We start from the raw sequence: 23,291 nt of genomic DNA, 5'->3' as shown, positions 1-23,291 counted from the left end.
GTCATGAACATTAACTGGAAAACAGTCAAGTCAGGAAAGAGCAAATCCATTCCTGGGGCACCTGCCCCTGTTTATGGCTACTGTGCAATCTTGGCCAAATCACAGCCTTTCTAGGCAGATCAGAGGATTTTCTTCTTCTAAAATTCCACAAATTACTACCTATTTTACAAACCTATAGGTTACCTATGACACATGGCATATTTAAGGAATTATTTTTTTAAAAACCTCTTTATTATCCTCTTCAAGAAATAATGCAGTAGGAGGCCTAAACACCACACATTGAAAAGGCAAACGCAAAGACCAGCCCTGCTTGTGCTGCCGCCATAGCTGAAGAGGAATGTCTGGCAGCAGGAAATGAAGTTTGTTTCAGTCACTACATGGCTGTAGCTACATATGGATGTTTCTAGGTCAGCTTTTTAAAACTGAGTTAAAAAACAGGAAATTTTATGCTCTGCATTAAGACTCCATTGGTGTGTCTGAGCTTCTGCTCCCAAAAGGGCCACTAATAGATGAACTTCTCGTATTGCCAAGAACAAGCCTCTCTCGTCTTCCGAATGCTTCATTTACTACAAAAATAGTTAAGAAATTACCAGATTAGAAAATCAGGAACCTATAATATAAAATATAGAGATGTAGAAATGAACAGTGTGGAAATTCTAGGAAAATATAACATTTTATAAATGGGAAATGAAATAAGTCCAAATTAACATTCTGAATGAGGTTAATCGTGTTTTAAATTAGTCTACCATTTAACTTTCTTTGCCTTGTCCTGGTTTTATTTAATCTACCTTATCAAGTGACTTTTTTCTTTCATCTTTCTATATCATAACCAGCAGAAAACTTGTTTTGGATTTAGAACCTTTGTTCTACATGGAAGATTCAGGAATCAGTGGAGCTACGTCTTCTGTGTTTATAGGACAAACCAGACTACCTCAAGGTAATAAATAAGCAGCCAGGTTCCCCTGAAGGGAGGGGAGTGGTCCCTTAAGGAAAGCTCTATTTTGAAGGAAGTAGTTGAGAAAAGGCAGGTTATTCACACTGGGAAGGGGAGGACTGTTCTTAGAGACCACGTTATATTTCCTTCCAGCTTTCCCAGAAATTCAAATTTTGTCATAAATATTTTTAAAACGGTCTACATTTAAATTGTGAAGACAAATTTGTGAACGTGAACATCTCCAAATTACATGTGATCTTGTCTATTTCCCTAAGCAGACTACATTACAGGATGAACACTGGATCTACCTAGTGTATTCAAGCCACACATTTTTCTCATTTAGAAAAAGGGAATTAAGATTCTTACCTGATGAGACTGTGCTTATATCCCAGACCCGAAGCCCTTCTTTCTGACCTCCAAAGGCATAAATAAATGGCAAATCAGGACAACAGGAAGAACAGAACAGAACTCCCTAGGAAGAAGAAAACAGATGGTCAGTTTTTTCAGTCCTTCCAGAAAGCCCCAATCTAAACCCCTGCTCCTACCTACACAAATTTGAACCAACTCACCAGTACCTCTTTTAAGCCTCTTGCAAAGTAGTTCAGAATCAAGGTGGCAGGACCATTACCATAGACGAAGCCACACAAGTTCAGCACGATGGCCATTCCGTGAGGATGTGTGCACTCTGACTACTCAGGTCTCTAATCCGCTCAGTATTCCTAGAAACTTTTATTTTCCTTTTTAAGCAATGATGCTACTACAGGTCACCATTAAATGATTTTTTAAACTTGTAATTTTTTTATTACTAATACATATGCATTATAGAAGATATAGACAGTGATTGTAAGATTTTTATACTTTTTCATGTTTTGGGATAAGATATTCTAAATTTAAATATAAACATTTAAGCATTTTAATATAAGCTGGATATATAGTACTATAATTGAGTCTGTAACTTACTTTCCCCATAAATATTTGTACACACAAACAGATGTGCAGTGTTCTACATATACAATTATACTAACTCAGTGCCTGGCATATAGTAGGTGCTCAATAAATATTTGCTAAATGAATTGTGGTTATTTCTAATTAATTTTTTTTTGCTACTATATAGTAATCCATTTCAATGTAGTCAAAACTAGTTATGCAGAAGTAGTGATAGATAAACTGACCCTAACAGCCACAGTGCCCTAAAGGTCCAAGCTTTCCTGGGATGGTCCTCAATTCAGGGTTAAAAAAGAAAGCCATGGCCATTCTGCTTAAGTCCTAGAAAATCCTCTTTCCACCCTTCTTACTAAACAACTGTTAATCATGTCAGGTGGGAGAGGAACCAGATAGGACAGTTTTAGAGGAAATCAATGACTAAGTCACAAACCTCTCACCAAATTTGACTAAGCTCAAAAATTCCTAGGGAAAGATGACAATACAGGTCAGAAACACAAAAAAGCAGAAAAGAAAGATGCCCAGAGAAATTCTTACCATTTTCATGTCCCTAGAGTGAACCAGACTTGGCCTGTCTCCCAGTATGTCCCAGATCTTCACATATTTGTCTGCTGATGCTGTCACAAGACAGCCCTTGATCTGACTACTTAGATCAAGACCTAAAGGAAGAGAAGATTAGTTCAGACTCTGACATGCAGATTTACTCCATCATAAGTTAACAGAAATGAAACACTATTTGTGCTCACCAGAGATTTCATCGTTGTGTGCATTAAGTGTAAAAATTGGCTTATCTGAACGTGCATCCAAATTATATACAAAGCCGTCATCTGTACTAGCCTGGAAAGAGTAAAAGATGGGCAAGGTCATGCTACATGGCAATGAAATTTAGCACTGGGTAAAAAGTATAAATTATAGTGAAAACCAGCTATTTACCTGAGGAGCTTATTAAAAAATAACACGAAAAATTGACTTGGGTATAAGCGGACTTTGTTCCTGCAGGGACCGACGCAGCTGGTGTGCGTACCGCGCACTGGGTATGAGGATGAAGCTCTGGTGGTGGTGCAGGCCAGGGTGAGATGTGCAAGCAGAGGTCAGATCCAAGGGAACAGAAGCCTGGGAAGCACAGCACTTAAGGTGCAGGCTGAGGAGGAGCTCACAGAAGAATCAGAGGGTATAACAAAGGACATCAGGGAAGCCAAGGAAACAGCGCTTCTGAAGAAAGCGATGAACGGTGTCCACATTTTGGCGGAAAGGTTTAATCAGATAAGGAAGGCAGATTATGGTGGGTTGTTACACTTCCAAGAAAGGGGAGGAAAGAAGGAACCAAGAGACAGAACTAGTCAAGGATGGGAGAGAGACTTGGGCCTGTGTGCTGGCTGAGGGCGACAGCCACGACAGGAAACAGGGAGGGGAAAAAGGGACAAGTGATACAGTTTTGACGGCTGGGCTGCGAAGGGGACAAAAACAGAAGAGGATAGAGGTCTCATCCTAGGAGCCTGGAGCAAAGGAGGCAAACCATTTTACTGTAATCACTTCCCATTTTCTTAAATATTTGTGACTTTAGTACTAATGAAAACTAGTTAGCAAATAAATTCAGGAAATATGTGTGCTTGAGTGTTGAGAGCCAAAGTACAACACAACATTCAAATACAACTGGGACTTCACTCCTGATCACCACGAAATGGAATCTGGCTTCAGGCCATGCAGCTGGGACCGGCACTGCACCTCTGAGCACAGAGATGAGATTAAATGTGCTCAGAATCATTGTTTCAGGAACCTTATTAAAACTGTCCACGTATTTTAAGAAAGCTGTTTTTCCCTCATTCATAAAGTACTACATATTTTACTTTAGGAAAATTAGGAAATTAATGCATGTATCATAATTTCTTTAATCTTCTTGATGAAAGCTGGGATTTTATTTCTCCATGGATTGAAAAGTCTGTGGAATCTTTGGATGCTACACAGAAAACTGTTATCATACACATATTAAGGATATTTAAACAAAGAATACTTTTTCCTATCTGGGAGGCTGCTATATTAGTTAAATAGGCTAGCATTCTCATCACTGGAGCTCCATTTAATTTAAATAAAAGAGTATCTTCTTGGATGAACTTAACCATTAAAAAACATAGATTAGCTATGCTTAGTATTTCAAAGAAACACATTAATACAATCAAAATCAGTAACTAAAATGTGCCCTTTGAAATGGCTGGAAATTAGCAAAATCATTTACATGTTAACCACCTGTAGCTGATCCATTGTTAAAAAAATTTTTTACTCTAAAATCTATTTCATGGTGTTAATACAGAAAAAGCGGGGCACTTGGCTGGCTCAGTTGGTAGAGCATGTGACTCTCAATCTCAGGGTTAGGAGTTCAAGGCCCATATTGGGTGTGGAGCCTACTCAAAGAAAAAAAAACAACAAAAAACAATAACAAAAAAACCCAAAAACCAAAACCAAAAAAAACCAAAATAAAACAGGGGCGCCTGGGTGGCTCAGTCGTTAAAGCGTCTGCCTTCGGCTCAGGTCATGATCTCAGGGTCCTGGGATCGAGCCCCACATGGGGGGGTCCCTGCTCATCGGGAAGTCTGCTTCTCTCTCTCTCACTCCCCCTGCTTGTGTTCCCTCTCTCGCTGTTTCTATCAAAATCTTAAAAAAATAAAAAATAAAAATAAATCAGTGACTCAGGCCTGCATGCTAATGCAGCATTAAAAAAAATAAAAAATAAAAATAAAACAAAAAAACCCCCCAACCCTCCCCCAAAACAAACAAACCACCATCAGAAAAAGCTTTTCAGAGATTCTCTCTACAATGGAGTTAGAGCAAGTCATTAGTAACCTAGATAAGCAAAACAGTAGTATGTAGTCTTACCAAAAAATGACAAGGTGAAAAGTGATTCCAAGTCACTCTCTCTATCTGCCCGCTGAATCGCCACATTCGATGGCTTTCATCTGGACTTCGGCAGTCATACAAAGCCACTGACCTGGACACAGACAGGCCAAGTTAGGGTTTTAAGAGTTCAATTCTTCTATATGTTTTACGTTTATTTATAATGAAATGGTAACAAAACAACACTGTGAATTCAAGATCCAATTATTTAAAGCCTGTTTTAAGGTTCTAAAATAAAGTAGAAAAGAGGAGTTGACTTTCATTAACTGGTGGACTCTGGTTCTGTCACTTGAAGGCCCTGGTGGCTCTGGGTATCACAGCAGCCTTGACCGTCTCCAGGCTGAGTCCTCAACTTACAAGATGAACCCTCTCTATTTCCAAAAGACCAGGACAACTTTGAATCTTCCTGTTCCCAGCAGTGCTCAGAGCCAGATAATTCATGTCTTAGCCACATTTACTCTCCACAGGCAGGTTACTGTGTTGGGGGAGCCAATAGATAGATGTTTATAATTCTGAATGAATCCCAACTAAAAAATATAAACCTATCACTCTTCAAAAGAGTAAGGAATGAAAATAAAGACTGCAAGTTGGTTTCTGCTTCCACTTCCTCTCTCTCCCACCTTCAGACCCAATCTGTATAAAGATGCACATGCATGACTGGAAACCCCCCGTGATGGACTGTAATGGGTCTAATTCCTCACCTCTCCCTGTATCCACACCCCCTGTCAGGAATGTAGGAATTCTTTCATAAAGGCAGTCTGTTTCCCACTCCATGTTATCTGTTTCGGCCCAGAACGTAAGACAGACGTGTACTAGTTCTGAGCCTAGGTCTCAAGAGGCTTTGGTATCTCTACTTAAGCTTCTGACCTCTCCATGAGAACATGTGTGGGCTAGTCCACTGGTCCCATGAGGATGTCAAACAAGGAGAGCCAAATCTCCAAAGCCCCACCAAAACAAGCCAAGATCAGACCTACCAGTTGAATCTAGCCTAGATTAGCTTAATCTTGAAGTGGCATAAGAAATGTTTATTGTTTTAAGTCACTGAATTTTGGGACAGCCTGTTCCATAGCAATGGCTTACTCCTATGGCCTCTAAAAAGCAAAGTAGTTGCTAGTTAGGAACGACATTATTATGACAGAACCACATTCCCTTGCAGACTGAAAGGACAAAGCTGAAAGGGACAAGTAAGTATTACCAGAAGTTTAAGCACTCAGTATTATATTCTATCTGAGCATCAAGTGATACTTTCTGAATTAGGAGACAAAAACAGCAGCAGTGATTCCTGCAGTGTTTTCTTACTTATCATAGGATCCAGAAATCAGAGTCTGTGCTTCAAATGGATGAAACTGCAGAGTCTGGACCTAATAGGAGAAAACATAAATGAACAGATCTATGTTTGTTTGGTTTTGGTAAAACTGCTTAGTACTTAATCAAGAGAATCAATTTGGCAGTGTTTTTATACATTTTTCCCTTTGAAATTTAGTACTATTTAAAGAAACAAATGTATTACATAATCAAAAGGACAAAACATTTTCAAATGGGGCGCCTGGGTGACTCAGTTGGTTAAGCGTCTGCCTTCAGCTCAGGTCATGATCCAAGGGTCCTGGAATTGAGCCCCGCATCGGGCTCCCTGCTCCATGGGGAGACTGCTTCTCCATCTGCCTCTCTCTCTCTCAAACTCTGTCTCTCATGAATAAATAAATAAAATCTTAAAAAAAAAAACAAAAAAAATCTTCCAATAAAAGTGAACACTTTAAAGACAATGCAGCATTTCTCAAGTCATGTTTGGCAGAATATCTATGTCCCTCAAATGTTAACTATACTGAGAACAAAAAAGGGAGCAGTCAAACTTACTGGGCAACTCTACATACTCTGAAGTCCCAATGTACACCAGCACATCTGATCCCTGAGTTCTGCAATAACAGATCTGTTAAATTCTTTAACCTCATCTGGTGACCGACACCCCTGTCTCTTTATGGGTCTCTGTAAACATGCAACAAAATACTAATGTTTCCAGTCACTTCATCTGTCTCCACATTTGCATCTCTAAAATGGGTAATTCTAACTATCATATAGGGCTCTGTGAGGATCCAGTAAGACAGCATGTCAAAACACTTTGTAATTCATAAAAAGCCATATATAAATGTTTGGGATTATTGTAGCCAACATTTGTCCCATATTTTTTAGAATCCCTTTTATCCACCACTCAATCACCATACCTTGTCTGTGTGGACAGCAAGGCTAGCTGCTGGTTTCCCTAAGGACATATCCCACAGAATTACAGTGTTGTCAGCTGATGCACTTGCCAGCACGTTTCTGAGAAAGGGAGGAGACAAATTAGGTAATTGTTTTTAAAGTCAAGAGCACTAAATGTAAGAATTCCATTTTCTATAACATCAAAAGGAATAAAATACTTAAAAATAAATTTAACAAAAGCATTCAAGGTTTATATATTGAAAACTACAAAAGAAAGAAAGATTATCTGAATGAATGGAAAGATATCTCATGTTCATGGATTGGAAGATTTTTTTTTTTTTAAAGATTTATTTAATTATTTAAGTAATCTCTACACCCAATGTGGGGCTCAAACTCATGACCCTGAGATCCACCAAGTGAGCCATCCAGGTGCCCCGATTTAATGTTAAGACAGAAATACTGCGATCTACAGACTGATCTACAGATTCAACCAATCCCTTTCAAAACCCCTGCAGACTTTTTTTTTTTTTTTTTTTGCAGAGAATGGACAAGCTGGTTTTAAAATTCATATGGGGGGTTCCTGGGTTGCTCAGTTGGTTGGGTATCCGACTTTTGGTTCTGGCTCAGGCTGTGATCTCACGGGTCATGGGATCAAGCCCCTCATCAGACTCTGTGCTTGGTGTGAATCTGGGATTCATTTTCCTTCTCCCTCTGCCCCACCTACTCATGCGCACTCTAAAATAAATAAATAAATCTTTTAAGAAAATTCGTATGGAAATGAAAGGGACTCAAATCGGCCAAAATAATCTTGGAAAAGAGAGAAAAGTTGAAAAGTTCACAGTTTGGATTTCAAAATGGACTGAAAAGCCGCAATAATCCTAACAATGTAATACTGGCTTAAGGACAGACATACCGGTTAACAGAACAGAATGAAGAATAAATCCTTTGTCACTTGTTTCTGACAACAATGTTAAGATTATTCACGGTTCAAGAACAGTATTTTCAACAAATGGTTCAGGGACAACTGGATATCCTCATGCAAAAGAATGAAGTTAGACCTCTAACTCATACTACCTCAAAATAGATCATGGATGGACCTACTAATGTAAGAGCTAAAACTATTAAACTCTCAGAAGAAAACAGGTACAAATCTTTGTGACCCTGGGTTAGGCAACGGAGTCTAAGGTGTGACACGAAAAGCCTAAGAAACAAAAGACATAAATGAACCAGACATCATCAACATGAAAAACTTCTGTATTGCAAATGAGATCATCAAGAAAGTGAAAAGACAATCCACAGAATGGGAGAAAATTATCTGTAAGTCATATGTCTGATAAAGGACTTGATTCTAGAATATATAAAGAACTCTCAACTAAACAATAAAAAGACAACCCAATCAGAAGATGGGCAAAGAAATAGGAATGGACATTTCTCTAAAGAAGATCTATAAATAGCCAATGAGCATGTGAAAAGTTGTTCATTAGGGAAATGAAAATGAAAATGTGGGATACCACTTCACACTCATAGAACAGCTATAATGAAAAACACAAACAATAATAAGTGCTAGCAAAACAGAAAAATTAGCTACCTTGCTTGTGGGAATGGAAATGGTACAGACTACTACCGTATGGCCTAGCAATTACACTCTTAGGTATATATCCTAGAAAATGAAAACACAGGTCTGTGTAAAAATCTGCTCATGAATGTTTACAGCAGCATTATTCATAATAGGCAAAAAAAACCCACAAACCAAACATCTATTAACTGGTGAATACATACACAAAATATAGTATATCCATTCAAGCAATAAAAAGGAATGATGTACTAATAAATACTACAATAGGATGGACTTTGGAAACATACAAAAGTGACAGAATCCAGACACAGAAGGCCACATATTTTATGATTCCATTTCTAGAAATGTCCACATAGTCAAATCCATAGAGACAGAAAAAAGATTAGTGGTTGTCAGGCACTGGAAGGACAGGAGAGTAAGAAGTGACTGCTTATAGTATGGATTGCTTTTTGGTTTGATGAAAATGTTACAGAATTAGACAGTGGAGATAGTTGTACAATTTTGGGAATACACCCCAAGTCACTTTAAAGACTGAATTTTATGATGTGATTTTATATACCAACTTTTTTTAAATAAAAAAGGGCATTAAATGCTATTAATAGGGAAAAACAATATGCCTACCTCTTAGGTATCAAGTGCTAATAATGTCATTCTACAAGAGAACACAGGCCTTAGAGCCCAGAAAACCTGAAATGGATTCCTGGTGCTACCATTTATTAGTTGTAAGTCTTAAAAGTCAGTCTCACTTCCTTGCCTGCCAATGAGAATGCTACAACCAACTTCAAAGGGTTACTATTCAAGTTCATGGCTGAGTGACCAGAATATTGTAGGCCCCTGATAAATGTTATTTGCCTGCCTTTTCTCCTTGTAAAAATACAGATACTCCTGAAATTGAAAGCTCATTCTTCAATATCTGGTTTGAAATGGCTCGATACAGAATTAAGTCATTACTGGGAGTAGTATTTGTCCAGAAAACCAATATGCTATTAAAATGTCGATGGGTTCATCTTTGGATATTATTTCCTCAAGAAATAATTCCATTATACAAACTGCTTTCAGTTTTATAACTTACATTTCAGTGACACAGGTAGGGTCTCTTAAGGGGATCATGGATATTCTTTTTTTCTAATCAATGAATTTCAAACTTCTATGATTAAGTCCCATATACAAGTCATTAATGTTTTAAGTCCTTGGCATGTCACAGATTTAAATGTTACTTAAATTCCCAATATTTTATTTATATTCAATGCCTGCCAACAGCAAAAAGTTAAAATTTCATGGTACATTTTTCACCCTAGTCCTTCCCCGAACATCTGAGATTCCTTTCATATTAAAATTCTTACTGTATGAGGCTTAAAATTAAATTACCCCCTCCCCCCAACTCCTGAATGCTATACTCCCAAGAAGAGCACTACAATAGGAGTATGAATGAGCAGAGAACATGCATTTTGTTACTGGGAGCATTTTACTAGAAACCAAGGTCTCAAGGTCCCCAACTAGTAACAACGTCAACATGTGATTCTTCACCAAACTCTCTGTACCAGGGTATGTATGCAAAGTATTTAAAAGCATTCTGTACCTTTTCAGTAAAGAAAGGGGAAAAGAGAACCAAGGTCTGTAGTAAGATGGAGTAAGTAGAAGAGTTAAGGAACGAAGACACATGTGGCCCTGCAGTCAAGAAGATGTGAGTGCAGACGGGGCGGGACAGGGGTACTAGTGCCTCCACAGAGCTAGGGACTGTGGCTGGGGAAAGGCACTGCTGAATCTGCTGGAATTGATGAGGGGTTGTTCCATCAGAACAAACTCAAGTTACTCAAACTAACAGCTGCTATGTGATAAGAATTTAGCATATGTCATTACTCTCACAGTTCAGATTTGTAAACGACTGGGCTCCTAAAAGTAGGGCACACTCATATTCGATCTCTTATTCGTCTGCCCATTAGTTAGGAACGGGCCCAATTCAGACAAAACCAGGAGAAGCTTTAAAAAACAAAACAACACAACAGATTCTTGGGCCCTTGCTCCAGATGTGACTCAATCTCGAAGGGATTAGAGCCCAGGAACTTGCACTTTATTTTTTGTTTTTTTAAAAATATTTTTTAAGTAATCTCTACACCCAATGTGGGGCTTGAACTCACAACCTTGAGATCAAGAGTCGCATACTCTACGAATGAGCCAGCCAGGTGCCCCTCACCAAATGGTTCTAACGCTGAAGAGGTTTGAACACAAACAAGACAGGATATCCCTAGGTAAGCCGGCTGGCTGGGATCCTCCTTAGAGTGCTCACAATTACAAAGTATCCTGTGTAACAGAGATGTTAAGAAAATGTGCCTTGGGCAATCCAGTTTATTCTTACAGCTCAAGTAAGCTCAACCTAATGCTTACCTTCCTTGCCTTCGAAGCCCCTTAAACCAACTACGCTATTAGGAAAATGGCCTTCTGGGGTAATTATTGTTTAAGGATCAGCATAAAGAATATGTGGATGACACATGCAAAAGAATGAAGTGGAACTCTTACCTTATACTGTTTACAAAAGTTAACTCAGAATGGATCAAACACCTAAACGTAAGAGCTAAGACTGTAAAAACTCTTAAGGGAAGAACCTCATGACAAGGATTTGGCAATGATTTCTTGGATATAACATTAAATGCACAGGCAACAAAAGTAAAAATTAATTGACATCAAAATTAAAAACTTATGTGCATCCAAGGACACTATCAAGAGAGTTAAAGGTGATCCACCAGATGGGAAAAAATATTTGCAAATCGCCTATCTGATGAGAGATTATATCCGGAATATATAAAGAACTACAACTCAGTGAAAAACCAAAAAACTCAATTCAAAAATGGGCAAAGGACTTAGACATTTCTCCCAAGATATATACAAATGGGCCAATTGGCACCTGAAACGTGCTCCTCAAAATGGTAAACACAGAACTGCTATATGAGCCAGCAATTTCACTTTTGAGGATATACTCAAAAGAACTGAAAGCCGGGACTTAAGACCGGTATTTGTACATCAATGTGCATAACAGCAGCATCGCTCACAATAGCCAGGAGGTGGAAACACAAATGTTCATCAACAGATGGATAAACAAAATGTGGGCTTTCCGAACAATCCTGTCACATGCTACAACACGGATGACCTTGTGCTAAGTGAAATAAGCCAGTCACAAAAGGGCAGATACTATATAATCCGACCTATATGAACTAACTGGAAGGGTCAATTCACAGAGACACAAAGCAGGTTACTGGGCCTGGGGGTGCTAAGAATGGCAAGTTATTGTTTAATGGATACAGAGTTTCACTTCTGGAAGATGACAAAAGTTCTGCAGTTAGATGGTGGTGATGGTTGCACAACAATGTCCCCTGAACTATACACTTAAAAATATTGAAGTGGTCAATATTATGTATATTTTACCACAATTAAATCAATTTAAAAAATTTGGATGAAATTTTGTGCAAACTAAATGAGTGAGAGAAATGTCTTCCATGAAAAGAACGACAATTCGGCACCACCGGCTCTGGAGCAGTGCTTCCCCAGTGGTGTCAGGGGGGCACCGGTCACCAGATGCGTAACGAGCCCGAGCCCCTACAGAGCTCAGAGCTGGCAGGTGACGTGGGGGCTGCAAGGATACAGACAGCAAAGCTCCTGCCTTCAAGCGGCATATACTGCAGGACAGGGGAAGAAGGCACAGACACAGAGACCCCCGACACACAATGCAGAGACAGGTGCAGGCATGAGGTGAGATGACAGTGGGTATAGTCTCTAACAACCCTCCAAATGTTATTTCTCTTTACCTGATCAGCTTATTCCAAGAAAGGTCCAGGACAGCATCGGTATGCCCCTCTGCTGAGGAACTCTGTAATAATTGTTTCATTACTGTTTGTATTAAAGTGACCCCTGTAATTGATGTTCATTTGAAAGATTCTTTAAATCTTAAGATTACTGTTTGATCTTAAGCAAACTTGCTTGAAGACCTACAGAAAGAAATACCTTGTCTTCCTGTTACTTTAGGGATCTATGATAAATACTCTTTACAGAAGAGAAACTATAGTAGTTCTTTACCTAGGTGGGACGGTTCTATAAATATCAACCCCCACCCCAAAGTTAAGTCTTAAAAGCTACAGGAATTAATACATGGATATTTAGAATTCAACATACTAAAGACTGTTAAACAGAATTTTTTCAAAAATTCAAAGAAGCATATTAGTGTGAATAGTTACTATTATCAAAAAGGATCATAACCTGAGAGTAAATGGTTTGTGTAAGGACGAAAAATGTGCCAATGGAAGTTTTGTGCAATCAGAGATCAATTTTTCCTTGGATGAGCCTTTTGAAACTAGAAACTGCAATAACTTCATAACTATCTGTCCTGTTCCACCGAAGTGTCTAACTGAAAAAGTATATGTTCTCCTTCCTCCACCCCACCAGTAAACTTCTCTGTCATTAGAGTTTAAGTAATCATTAACTTGTTTACCTTCTTTCCTTTCTTTTTCTTCTTTTTTGATAGCTTACTTCCAAGTGTGAAGACTGGTTCTAAAGAGTCCACAATATCAAGGTCCCACACTTCAATAACAGGGGTCATATTTCCCACAGCAATATAATTTCCTACAGGAGGAAATGAGGTATTTGATTTAAAAAATTTCTAATGAAAAATACTGCACTGTAGATTGAGTAATGTCTTAGAGCACTTTCTCTCAAACTTTCATAGGCATGCGTTATCACCTGAATGTTGTTTAAATGCATATTCTGTTTCAGGGGTCTTGAGTGCACCCCTATATCTGCATTTCTGACCAGTTCCCAGGTGATGCCAATACTGTGCTGCTGGTCCTTGGACCATAATTTGAATAACAAGGGCTCAGTCTTTTGGCCCCAGGGCCCTACTTAGGTCCTGAGAACAAAAACCATCTTCCACCTTCACTAGTGTCGTGAAAATGAGGACTGAATCAGAACATGAATGTGAATAAGCTTGGCAAACGAGACGTAAAGTATGAGTATTACCGGGTTTTACCTTTATTAAGAAGTAGGATGGGGCACCTAGTAGTGTGCAGCTGTGGCTAAAACAACTAACACAGGAACGTACTTCTCCATTTTGGTTTTACTTGATGTTTTCTAAGAAAGGTCATGCTACTTTATACTGGGCTTTTATGAGGACTTCACACAGTTTGGCAACCCCTAACGCTGTCAGCCTGTTCTGCCTACAGCAGGGCAGCTACCTCTTTATCTGAAGTCTGGAGACACACAGACTCAAAACAATTACGTGACTGTGTTTTAAGAACTATGTAACTTCATAAAATAACAATTTCATTAAAAAAATCAACAATTCTGAAAACATTCATACAGAATACATAACTTATGTGGCTAGGAATAACACACAGGACTAGGAACCACTGCATCATCTTAGCTTTTCTAATTACCTGTAGAATCATCTGGGCTAGGATCAAAATTCAGCCATTCCACGCTTAGAGGGTATGCAGACAGCAGTATATCATGATGCACATAAAAGGAATCTTCTTCCTGATTATAAACTGAAAATATTGGGAAGAGACTTTATTGAGTCAGAATAAGAAATCACATCCCACTGAAAAGGACAGACTCTTCCTGTTAAACCCATAGGAGCTGATGTGCTCGAGACACATTTGATGGCATCAAAAGGAGCCTCCAAAGTTGTTAGTACTCGGCCAAAATTCCGCAGGTCTCATACATTCCTATCACCTGGTGCGCTCCAAGGGAACAGGAACAGTGACAGAGAACTGACATTTGCCTGAACACTCCATCTGCATGTGCACTGGTTAGAACGGTCCCATCTTCTGGTCCACCCACTACAAAAACAAATGCTCGTAAGGGCTCCATAAGGAGTACTTTATTATCTTTTAAAGGCCTATCTGGCTATAAAAATAAATAAACAAAAAACAGCACTGGAGAGAAATAACTCACATTTAGAAATCTAAATGCTTGTCAAAAATTACTTCTTTAATGTTTAAAGACCAACGATGTAAATTAAGCTCTTGAGAACACTCTTTTGGAATATGACAACTAAAACAATTGGCTCTTTATCATTCACAGTTACAATGTTAAGGAGCAAAAATACTGTTAACATCAATGACTAAGAAGTCTTTGAAAAATTATATAAGGAAACACTGATAAAACAGAACCCAAACAGAAATCCCCCCACCCATGTGCTTTTTATTACAAAGAAGCAATGTTAAGAGAGGCTAAGGATTTTAAAGAAATTCCTCAGACCACTTTCTAGATAGGTCTTCTGAGGCAAGGAAAACAAAAGCAAAAATAAACTACTGGAGCTACATCAAAATTAAAAGCTTCTGCACAAAGAAGGAAACAATCAGCAAAACTAAAAGGCAGCCTACAGAATGGGAGAAGATATTTGCAAATGACTAATGAAGGGTTAGTATCCAAAATACATAAAGAACTTACAAAACTCAACACCAAAAAACAAATAATCCAATTAAAAAATGTGCAGAAGACATGAATAGACATTTTTCCAAAGAAGACATACAGATGGCCAACAGACACATGGAACGATGCTCAACATCACTGATCAGGGAACTATAAGTCAAAACTACAATGAGAGATGACCTCACACGTGTTAGAATGGCTAAAATCAACAACACAAGAAATAGCAGATGTTGGCAAGGATGTGGAGAAAGGGGAACCCTCTTACAATCCTGGTGGGAATGCAAACTGGTGCAGCCACTCTGGAAAACAGCATGGGGGTTCCTCAGAAAGTTAAAAATAGAGCTACCCTACGATCCAGCAATCGCACTACTAGGTATTTACCCAAAGAATACAAAAATAGTATAATATTAATACATGGACCCCGATGTTTATAGTGCCATTACAACAACCAAATTATGGAAAAAGCCCAAATGTCCATCAACTGATGAATGGAAAAAGACGGGTACATGCATACACGTGCGCGTGCACGCACACACACACACACACAATGGAATATTACTCAGCCATCAAAAAGAATGAAATCTTGCCATTTGCAATGACATGGATGGAGCTAGAGAGTATCATGCTAAATGAAATAAGTTAGAGAAAGACAAATACCGTATCATTTCACTTATATGTGGAATTTAAGAAACAAAACAAGCAACAGGACAAAAAAAGAGAGAGGGGGTAAACCAAGAAACAGACTCTTAACTATAGAGAACTGATGGTTACCAGAATGGAGGGGGGGCAGGGGGATGGGTGAAATAGGTGATGGGGGTTCAGGAGTACATTCGCTGTGATGAGCACCAGGTGATGTATGAAGTGTTGAATCACTATACTGTACAGCCAAAACTACTATTACACTGTATGTTAACTAACTGGAATTTAAATAAAAACTTAAAAAAAATTCCTCAGACCTCTACATCTGGGTTAGATCCTGGATCAGCAGATTCCATGTCATGTTCTATCATATCACTTCACAATGAATGTTCAAAGTAGTAAGCTTGTGGTCCTGCAAGAACCTAACTATGGTCAATGTACTCAGCTTACATTTTAGATAAAAATCATGATGAAGTTTTAAAATAAATCTTTTATCCATGTCAAATCAACATTCAGATCAGCTTTTGAGTGCAATTTTGAATTTATTCTTGCCTAGAGATATGCTAAATAATTTGGAGATCCACACCAGATCCAAATATCTCTTTAATGACCTAGCTTAAAGGAAGTAGGAATACCATTTTTACTTTAACTTCTTAACCCCTCTCTGATACTCACTAAATTCAAAGGAATGACTCCAGTAAGCTCTCATAGGAAAATGTATAAAAATTGATGGCAAATTGAACAGAGTTTCAATTTTCTGAAATTAGAATTGGTTTTTTAAAAATTTCACAAGGTTTTCATTTGAAATATGTAAAAAGTTCAAAGATCATTAGAAGAATAACTTCACACTGAGGTTTCTGCTATTTAAAGCCTTTTCATTTTATAAATAGATCCACAATGGGCCATGGGATTAAAATGGCCTAATCTACAGACTTCCTGAAGGCAGCCTTAAAGATTGTGAAGAGTTCCAGAAAGCCACGCTACAAAAAGGAGTAAGTGACAAAGTAACCTAGAAGATGTAAGAAAAAAAAAAAAACATTATAAACATAAAGATTTTAATTTTTGAGCTATGCAACCATGTTTTTTTTTTTTTAAGATTATTTATGTATTTATTTATTTGACAGAGAGAGACAGCGAGAGGGGGAATACAAGCAGGGGGAGTGGGAGAGGGAGAAGCAGGCTTCCCGCCGAGCAGGGAGCCCGATGCGGGGCTCGATCCCAGGACCCTGGGATCATGACCTGAGCTGAAGGCAGATGCTTAACGACTGAGCCACCCAGGCGCCCCTGCAACTGTGTTTCTATAATAAAAGGCCTTAGCCTAATATCTGTAAAGCTTCAAATTTTAAAGACAGATGACTAGTAGATTGTTGAGGAAGGACAAACACGTCTGAGGATGTGCACAGGAGAAGGGACAAGAAAAACAAAAGGGAAAATCTAGAGGCAGAGTATTGTAGACATCTTGAAGGTCTATTTTTTTAGAAAACATTCAATTAACGTTTAACCTAATAAATATCAACATTAAGTATATCCGATTTAAAAACCCAAATAAAAAAGAAAAATTCAGATCAGTGCCTACTCCAGATTCAAAGCATTCACCTCTGGTTGTGTGCAAATATTCCTTTAACTGGGAAAGGAGACCAGAGGAATGGAAGCCCTTGCATTGAGTTTTTGTGAAGAAATAAAGGGGAAATATCTTAAATGACTCTGTGGAAAAAAGCAGACTAAAAACCTGTCTATTGAGTATAATCTTCACCACATAAAGAAAAAGTACCCAGAAAAGAGACTACAGTAAAAAACCAAGGCACAAGTTACCTCAGGGTAATAGGACTGTAACTGTTTCCTGTATTTTTATATGGCTTTACTTCTAGGTTTTCTCCAATGGGGAGAGAGGGGGAGTGAAAAACTGGCAAAAATGTTCAAATAAAAAACTTAACACTCCCTCCCCACCCCCCATTAGCACCTTCCAGGAGACCTATTTCCATAAATAAAAGTCAGGTCCGAGCGACATACCAGACCATACATACCCAGGCACAATGACCAGCGTATCTACAGACTGTGTATCATTAACTATGTACCTTAAATGAGATCCAGCAGGATCTGGTGCCTGAAAATTCACATAGTAACTATTATAGTGATTACTTTCATCTTAGAGAACCTTTCCCTAAGGGATGTCCCCCACTTACCGTGCACCTCTAAATTGCACTGGTCTTGTTCAGCTCTGCCACAAACTATAAGATTGTCACTGGGCTTGATCAAGAAATCTTCACGTTCATATTGCTCCTAGTGGAGAGAATAAGTCATTAACTAGAAGCAGATATTTGGTAAGGTTTTCCAAACACTTAAGGAGCATAATTAGAAAAGCCACATAAATATTTACCGTATCTTTCAGAGTAACATAAGGATCTTGATCGTTACTTCCATAGACTGTAAGACCCAAGAGAGATTCACCAAGAGTTTCAGTATCTGTAAGAATTCATAAATTGAAAAGTCATTTCGACAAAAGCATTTTCCTAAGGTATCCCATCTTAGCTCCAACTATCTATTTCATAACTAAATGGATCATCCATAGTCGGGAAAGGAAATACTGAATAATAAACAGGAATTTAAAAACCATTTATAGGGGGGCGTGGGTGGCGCAGTTAAATGTCTCTTGGTTTCGGTTCAGGTCATGATCTCAGGGTCTGTATCAGGCTCCGTGCTCAGCAGGGAGTCTGCTTAAGACTCTCTCCCTCTCCCTTTGCCCCTCCCCCCCAACACACGCACTCTCTCTCAAATAATTAAATCTTAAAAAAACAAAAACAAAAACGCCATCTATATTTGACCTTGGAATGCATACCTGACAGTCTTGGTATTCACAATGTTCTAATAAAACTAAACTGTAAAGCTCTCTCTTAGAAAATATTAGCACTCTGCTCAGATTCTCTACCTTGCTCCTTGTAGTCATTATTAAAAGTAGAGTTATGGGGCACCCGGATGGCTCAGTTAAGTGTCTGACTCTTGATTTCAGCTCAAGTTGTGATCTCAGGGTTGTGAGATGAAGCTCCATAGTGGGCTCCGTGCTGGGCATGGAGCCTGCTTAAGATTCTCTCTCCCTCTCCTTCTGCCCCTCCCCCCCCAAAAAGTGTAGTTATTATTAAAAAGTCATTATTAAAAAGAAATAAAGTTATCCTAAAGCACTGGAATCAACACAGAAAAAGGGTTGCCTGGTCAAATCAAATAAAAAAATGATGGGTTTCACAAAGTTAACTGGGTTTCTTTATTGCAAGAGTTCTCAGAACTGCTGATGTGCTAATTTGCTGTGAATCTGGAAGAGGTGCTATTATGCCTCTTTCACTAAACTTATCTCAAACTGGAATTCTCTTACGGCGTATCTGCAAGGGTGACCTAGAGTAGACCCCAACTAACATAAAACTCAGGAGAAGAAATATACTCTGTTAGGGAAAGCTACTTTAAGGAGGCAGGACTAACTGGTCTTAAACATCTGATAGGCAACAGAGATGGGAATTTCAACTGGGTGAGAAAGACAGTCAATAATCCACACAGTGTGGGGATTATTAAGAAGCAATTTTTTTTTTTTTTTAAAGATTTTATTTGAGAGAGAGAAAGAGAGCACGAGCAAGAGAGGCAGAGGGAAAGAGACAAGCAGACTCCCTGCTGAGCGGGGAGCCCGACACATGGCATGATCCCAGGACGCCGAGATCATGACCTGAGCTAAAGTCAGATGCTTAACCGACTGAGCCACCCAGGCGCCCCTGATTTACCATTTCTTACACATCATGCCACGCTCCCAAGTGTAGCAACCATTTGTGACCATACAGCGCTATCATAGCATCTTTGACTATATTCCCTATGCTGTAGCTTTCATTCCCAAGACTTACTCATTCCGTAACTGGAAGCCTGTATCTCCCACTCCCCTCTGCCCATTTTGCCCATCCCCCAACCTGAGTTACAGATCATACCCACTACTTGCAATAAATATACAATACTATGCTTTTTTAGATCTTAGTTTATAGTGGGTTAGCTTATTTTCTAAACTAGTTTAGGAAACATGCTATCTGCCCTAGCCTTGAGCCAGATTATTTAACTGGCGTAAAGGGCAACAAAAGCTCAGAAACAGTAGAAGCATGATCTAATACACTGAGCTTGTGATTAAAAACGAGAAGTGACTGAACTCTAACCTGGGTCGCCTTCCTCATCGTATTTATCTAAGTCGTACTCAGCCAGCTCATCATCATCCAGCGTCCTGTCATCCTCTGGGTCACCATCTTCCAGGGGCTCTCTTGGTCGTGCCTGGGTACGTGCGCTCTGCATGCCATCTTCCGAAGGATCGCCTGTGTCCTCTTCATCACTGCCACCTTCTTCTCTATGCCAAGGAACAAAAAGGATAAGTCACCCAAATGGTACCATTTGATAATAAGACCACCTTGTCATCACTGTTTAAAATTTACATTTCATCTGGACTTTAGACATCAACAATCCTAAACTTACTGTAATTTTTCCTTGGCTTCAGCAATGAGACGTTTTACTTCTTCTTTACTAAGTTCTACCTATAAGAGAGCAAACATTTCATTACCATATAGTTAAGGAAATCATTATAAATCTCTGAATTAAAAAGTTTGCAAACTAATGTAAAATATAACTTCAAAAGACATCAAGAATCAAACTTCAATCCAGACTCCCTAAATTTACCGTAAATGGAATTTTCACAGGTCTTTATAATTAAATCCATTTCCCACCTGAAACTGTTAAAAAAAAAAAAAAAAAGCTGCTCAGTCTACTTCCCAGACTTTTCAAAAAAGACTAACTTGTATAAATTGGCTTCTATGATAGTCCACCTCGTTTTCTTTCAATTATTCTGATTTCTTCTCGGCTACTTCTCATTTTCCCTATGGGTATTCCTAAACAAACCACCCTTGCCTTAGTCCCCTACTCTTTTCCCGGTTCTCACTGCCAAATATTCACTATGAGTCACATGCTGTCACTTCCTTGCAATGCTCATTCATTCTGAAGACTAAAACTATCACCTCTGAACTGACTATCCCAAACTCATCCTTCTCTAGTCCCATACTCCAGTTCCATCTTTCTTCCCCCTTTTTTTTTTTTCAGACTCCCTGCTGAGCCTGGAGCCTGAGGCAGCAGAACTCAATCTCACGACCCTGAGGTCATGACTTGAGCCGAAATCAAGAGTCTGACGCTCAACCAACTGAGCCTCCCAGGCTCCCCTCCCAGTTCCATCTTTCTAGCTGCCTTTAAGACTCTCTACTTGGGAGATCCTGTTCAAAAGGATCATTGGACTCATTCTCTTCACTTCAAAACTGGCATTCCTTCACGTAATCCATCTTCAGTACCTTTTAAAACATCCCATCACTGCTAAACTGTAAGCTCCTTGAAGACAGAAATCAACTTGTCGTTGTGTTTATGCACATAATTCAGGGCTCAGCCCATGGCAGGAATGGATGCTTGATGACAGACGATGAATCAGTCAAGCACTCAGTTTGCACTAAACTACCTCTAGTAATATGGAAATCCTCTTGAGGGATGACATCCATTGTTCCAGAAATTAAGGGCTTTTAAGTTTAATTAAAAGATATTTCTTTGGGGCGCATGGGTGGCTCAGTCGTTGAGCGTCTGCCTTTGGCTCAGGTCATGATCCCAGGGTCCTGGGATCGAGCCCCACATCGGGCTCCCTGCTCCACGGGAAGCCTGCTTCTCCCTCTCCCACTCCCCCTGCTTGTGTTCCCTCTCTCGCTGTGTCTCTCTCTGTCAAATAGGTAAAATCTTTAAAAAAAAAAAAAAAGATACTTCTTTTTTTAAGATACTTATTTTTCTAATTACTCTCACTGATCTCAGTTTTTCTGGGATTTTGTAGAATAAACTTAATCTCTTCCTATTTTGATTCTGTAGAATAAACAAACTCTTCAAGCAGTGGTTACCAAACTTGTCTGCAATTAAAACCACGTGGGGGGAATCTTCTCACACTCCAGACCCATTAAATCACAACATGTGGGAGGGGGCACAGGCACTGTATTTTTTTTTTTTAAAGTAAGCTGTATGCCCAATGGGGGTAGGGAGGGCATGTGGCACTCGAACTCAGAGGTCGAGATCAAGAGCCCAGGCTCCACCAACCAAGCTAGTGAGGTGCCCCAGGCATCAGTATTTTTTGAAGTTCCCCAAGTGGTTCCAGTGTGTAGACATGTTTGGAACTCATATAGCCTTTAAAAGGTTACATGCCCCTTTTTAATACTTCCTTCAATAATTTCTAATGAGATAATTTCCTGGCCCTATTCTCTCTCTCTCTATATATATATGCAATGAGTACCTACTGGAGCCAAACACCAGAGAAACTGGTGAATAAAACAAGCACAGTCTATGCCCTGGTGGAATTTTAAACCTTCAGGGGCTCTTCCAATCCCTCGTTCCTGTGAACTTCACCTCCCAGCCACTTACATTCCTATCACTTTTCTCACCTCTGTCATCATTGGCCCAATTACATTCAATCCAATGCCCACCTCTTTCATTCATAGCATTTCCTCCCACTGACATATATGCACATGTCAACTCCATAAAGGCAGGGAATTTTTGTTTTGTTTATGCCTATCCCTGGACCCTGAACAATGCCCCAAACACAAAGCACTTAACAAGTATCAGCTGAACAACTTAATCTTCACCTCTACCATAGGCTCATTCTTGAACTTCTGTAGGATATTCCTTCTTAACATGTCATGTTTACCTCTCATCCCCCACTGTCACAACATCTCACTTGGATTACTGTAAGAAATTCCTAATTCAACTGCCAGCCTCACGACATCAGTCTCCATGCGAGTTTTTCTACACCACAGGTCTCGTCCTGCTCCGAACGCCGAGCACACGAGTGCCAAGTGGTGTCACACACGTGCTCCCTCTCCCGCTATGCCTGAACACGCACCAGGGTGTGCGCGAAGCTTCACTGGGTCAATACGGCTTTGGGAGATTTCCCACTCTGCGCAGCACCCCGCCCCCTTCCCGCCCGCCAGGCCCACGTGCGCGTGAATTCGGGGGGGTGGGGCTGGACTCCCGGGACGGGACCGTGTGGGGCGCGACCCCCGACTCCCGCCCCGGAGCCGCAGCGCCCCTCACCACATCAGGCCAAAGCCGGCCGCACCCCGCCCAGTCACACCAGCCAGGCCAGGGCCGCGTGTAGCGGGTCCAGGTTCTCCAGGCGGGCCTGGACGCGGATGCCGCCAAGAGGCCGCTCCCCCTACCTCCGAGCGACCAGGCCTCACCTTGTCTGGTGTTTCTTTGGCCACGCCGCAGCGGACCCAGGCCACGCACGTCACCTGCCGACTGCGGTTCATGGTCCTCTCAGCTCAAGGACGCCTCACGCTATAGACTCGGCCCCAGCAGCCCTGCGACCCCCGCCGCCTTGCGGTCGCCAGGCTCGGTGACAAGCCGTGGGCCGCTGCCTGCACAGAGCGCACGCGCAGGCGCTGGTTTCTGCGCGTCCGCGCCCGCTTATGACGTCATTCCAGGGCGCTGAATGGGAAAGGGGTGGGTAAAGGGCTGGAAGCGGAAGTGGAAGCGGCAGGGCGAGGAGTCCACGTGGGGTGGGCTGCGCCGAGTGGGGTCACGTGAATGGGCGTTTCAAGACTGTCCCCTCTGTGACAGTCTCTGCAGACTTCACAGAGGCGATAAATAAAACTGGAACTGTAGGGGTCA

At 40.1% G+C, this 23,291-nt stretch overlaps 1 protein-coding gene across 1 annotated transcript; it reads right to left on the bottom strand.

The window, feature by feature from the left end:
• Positions 1-209: 209 nt before the first annotated feature.
• On the bottom strand, positions 210-23,083 carry PWP1 (PWP1 homolog, endonuclein). Its single transcript, XM_036093500.2, has 15 exons — positions 22,859-23,083; positions 20,085-20,143; positions 19,775-19,959; positions 17,974-18,059; positions 17,780-17,876; positions 13,958-14,068; positions 13,018-13,148; positions 12,338-12,399; positions 6,985-7,081; positions 6,065-6,126; positions 4,748-4,859; positions 2,623-2,713; positions 2,414-2,535; positions 1,301-1,406; positions 210-566 (listed from the first exon to the last, which is right to left on the bottom strand). The coding sequence occupies exons 1-15, from the start codon at positions 22,928-22,930 to the stop codon at positions 457-459; spliced, it is 1,503 nt and encodes a 500-aa protein (XP_035949393.1). The 5' UTR covers positions 22,931-23,083; the 3' UTR covers positions 210-456.
• Between the last annotated feature and the right edge of the window lie 208 nt (positions 23,084-23,291).

The sequence above is a fragment of the Halichoerus grypus genome, chromosome 6 (genome assembly GCF_964656455.1).
Source record: "Halichoerus grypus chromosome 6, mHalGry1.hap1.1, whole genome shotgun sequence".
Lineage (NCBI taxonomy): Eukaryota > Metazoa > Chordata > Mammalia > Carnivora > Phocidae > Halichoerus > Halichoerus grypus.
The sequence above is the reverse complement of the archived record's forward strand: the minus strand, read 5'-3'. Positions and strand labels throughout refer to the sequence as shown.